General features: G+C 32.9%; 1 protein-coding gene across 1 annotated transcript; it reads left to right on the top strand.

The window, feature by feature from the left end:
- Positions 1-948: 948 nt before the first annotated feature.
- On the top strand, positions 949-2,055 carry LOC141714756 (uncharacterized). The gene is made up of 2 exons (XM_074518257.1): positions 949-1,336; positions 1,535-2,055. The coding sequence occupies exons 1-2, from the start codon at positions 949-951 to the stop codon at positions 2,053-2,055; spliced, it is 909 nt and encodes a 302-aa protein (XP_074374358.1).
- The last annotated feature ends 373 nt before the right edge of the window (positions 2,056-2,428 follow it).

Raw genomic sequence — 2,428 nt, 5'->3', positions numbered from 1 at the left:
GAAAATTTTATTATTTCAGTTTGTCCGTGAGGTAAGTACACTATTTTTTTTAGTTTACTTCATTTCGCTTGCAATAAGATGATCTTTATATGTTTATTATGTATCTGATTCTCGTATATTTTGTATCTGATTCATTATCCATCGGAATTTATTGAGCTTATTCTCGTTGTAAAGGAATTTATTGAAATTCTTTGTATTTTTCCAAAATCTGCTTATATGCATGTCAAAATCTGCATTTTGTGTAATCTGATTGTATGATTCAAGGTGATATGCAGTAACTTCTAAAATTCATATTAATTTAAATACTTATTCAAATATTATGAGCCATACCATTCTGAAAAGATCCTGGAATTTTATACATTTTTCATTTTTTATACTTTTTCAGATAAAATCATCTTCATAGAGTAAATTGGTATTCTTTGAAACTAATCAGATTTGACTTTATCATAATTATCCATTTTGTACGATATTTAATTTTAGATATTGGATCAATATGTTTCATCTTTGTTTGCTTTAATAGTTCCCACATTCTTTGCTTTAGTATTGAGGTAAATTATAAAGGTGAAAATGGGCGTAACGTGCTAAGATGCTACATATACAGTAGATTGCATTCAATGTACCATTAGATTGAATTCAATGCACCATCATCATGTTATATTATCATGCGTTTTTAAAAATTAATGCATATGTGTTTTCCTTGCATATTTTAAATATTGACCGAATGTGCTTATTATAAAAGTGTTAACGAAGCATGCACATGAAAGGGAACCAACTTGAGATACAACAGAAATTCATGGGCATTAATATAAATTCATGGCCATGTATTTTTTCTGATTTTATATTATGTTTATTATACATGTGAAATATGAAATTTTGGTGAACTTCTATATTAAGATATATCATTATCTTGATATTAATGTGTCTTACCCTCTCTTTTTAGTAATCAAAATGTCGAATCTTACAAAGCTTGAATTCAACGCACTTCATGTCACCGGAAAAAATTATTTGACATGGATTCTTGATGCTGAAATCCATCTTAGTGCAATGGGTCTCGGTGACACTATAAAAGAGGAAAATAAAACCTCCGAACAAGATAAGGCAAAAGCCATGATATTTCTTCGCCACCACCTTGATGAAGGATTGAAAACTGAATATTTGACTATTAAAGATTCATCAACACTTTGGAAGGATCTCAAAGAAAGATATGACCACCAAAAAATGGTGATACTTCCTAAAGCTCGCTATGATTGGCTATACTTGCGATTGCAAGATTATAAAAGTGTGAGCGAGTATAACTATGCCATGTTTAAGATTACATCTCAATTGAAATTATATGGCAAGAATATCACAGATAAAGATATGTTGTAAAAAACATATTCCACTTTCCATGCAAATAATATGCTCTTGCAGCAACAATATCGTGAACGTGGATTCACAAAATATTCTGAGCTGATTTCTGTTTTGCTTCTTGCTGAACAAAACAATAAACTTTTGCTGAAAAACCATCAAGCATGTCCAACTGGCTAAACACCAGTCCCTGAAGTGAATGCGGTGACTAATAATGAATATAGAGATAATAAAACAGTTGGACGTGGACGTGGATATGGACGTGGGCATGGACGTGAACGTGGGCGTGGACGTGCCCGTGGTCATGATTTTGTGCATGGTAGAGGCCGTAATCAACAAAATCCCCCCAACTTTAAAAGAAAGCCTTACTACCAGAAACGGACAATAAATAAGGAAAAATCCAAGGGAAGTACAATGGCTAAAAGGGGTGAAAGTACTTATAATCGATGTGGAATGAAAGGTCACTGGAGAAGTACATGTCGTACCTCCAAGCACTTTGCTAACCTATATCAAGCATCTTTAAAGAATGTTGAAACTAATTTCACCGAACAGAATGATCCTTTGGGGACTGCCCATCTTGAAGCACATCTTGGAAGTGATGATCTAGTTGATCCTTCGGTCTTTACTCACATGAAAGTTGGTGATTTCTTTGGAGATATTGATGTGAATATGCCTAAATTTGGTGGTGATGAGCCTAAGAATAACTAAACAAGGCCTTACATTGACTTTTGAACTAAGATAATCATCCTTATCAATTGCTTATATAATTTTCTTTTTGATAATGAAGTACTTGAGATGTTCTACCTCTACTTCTAATTTTATTTTTTCGTGAAGAAATATGGCCATCAGCCTCTCATCATGTGTTATAAAAATGAGGAATCTCTTTGTTTGACGAACAGTGCAACAACACATACAATTTTGAAAAATAAAGCATATTTTTCGCATCTAACATTAGCCAAAGCTAATGTAAATACAATATGGGGTGCATCAGATATAATTGAAGGCTCCAGAAGAGCAAGTATAGTGCTACCCAGTGGTACATGTTTATTGATTAAAAATGCAATGTTTTCCACCCGATCGA

The sequence above is a fragment of the Apium graveolens genome, chromosome 3 (assembly GCF_009905375.1).
Source record: "Apium graveolens cultivar Ventura chromosome 3, ASM990537v1, whole genome shotgun sequence".
NCBI classification, from domain to species: domain Eukaryota; kingdom Viridiplantae; phylum Streptophyta; class Magnoliopsida; order Apiales; family Apiaceae; genus Apium; species Apium graveolens.
This window is presented reverse-complemented; position numbering and strand designations above follow the sequence as displayed.

Coding starts and splice junctions, on each gene's coding strand:
- LOC141714756 (XM_074518257.1), top strand. CDS start 949: ATGTCGAATCTTACAAAGCTTGAATTCAACGCACTTCATGTCACCGGA. Junction 1,337..1,534: donor ATCTCAATTGAAATTATATG/GCAAGAATATCA, acceptor GCTAAACACCAG/TCCCTGAAGTGAATGCGGTG.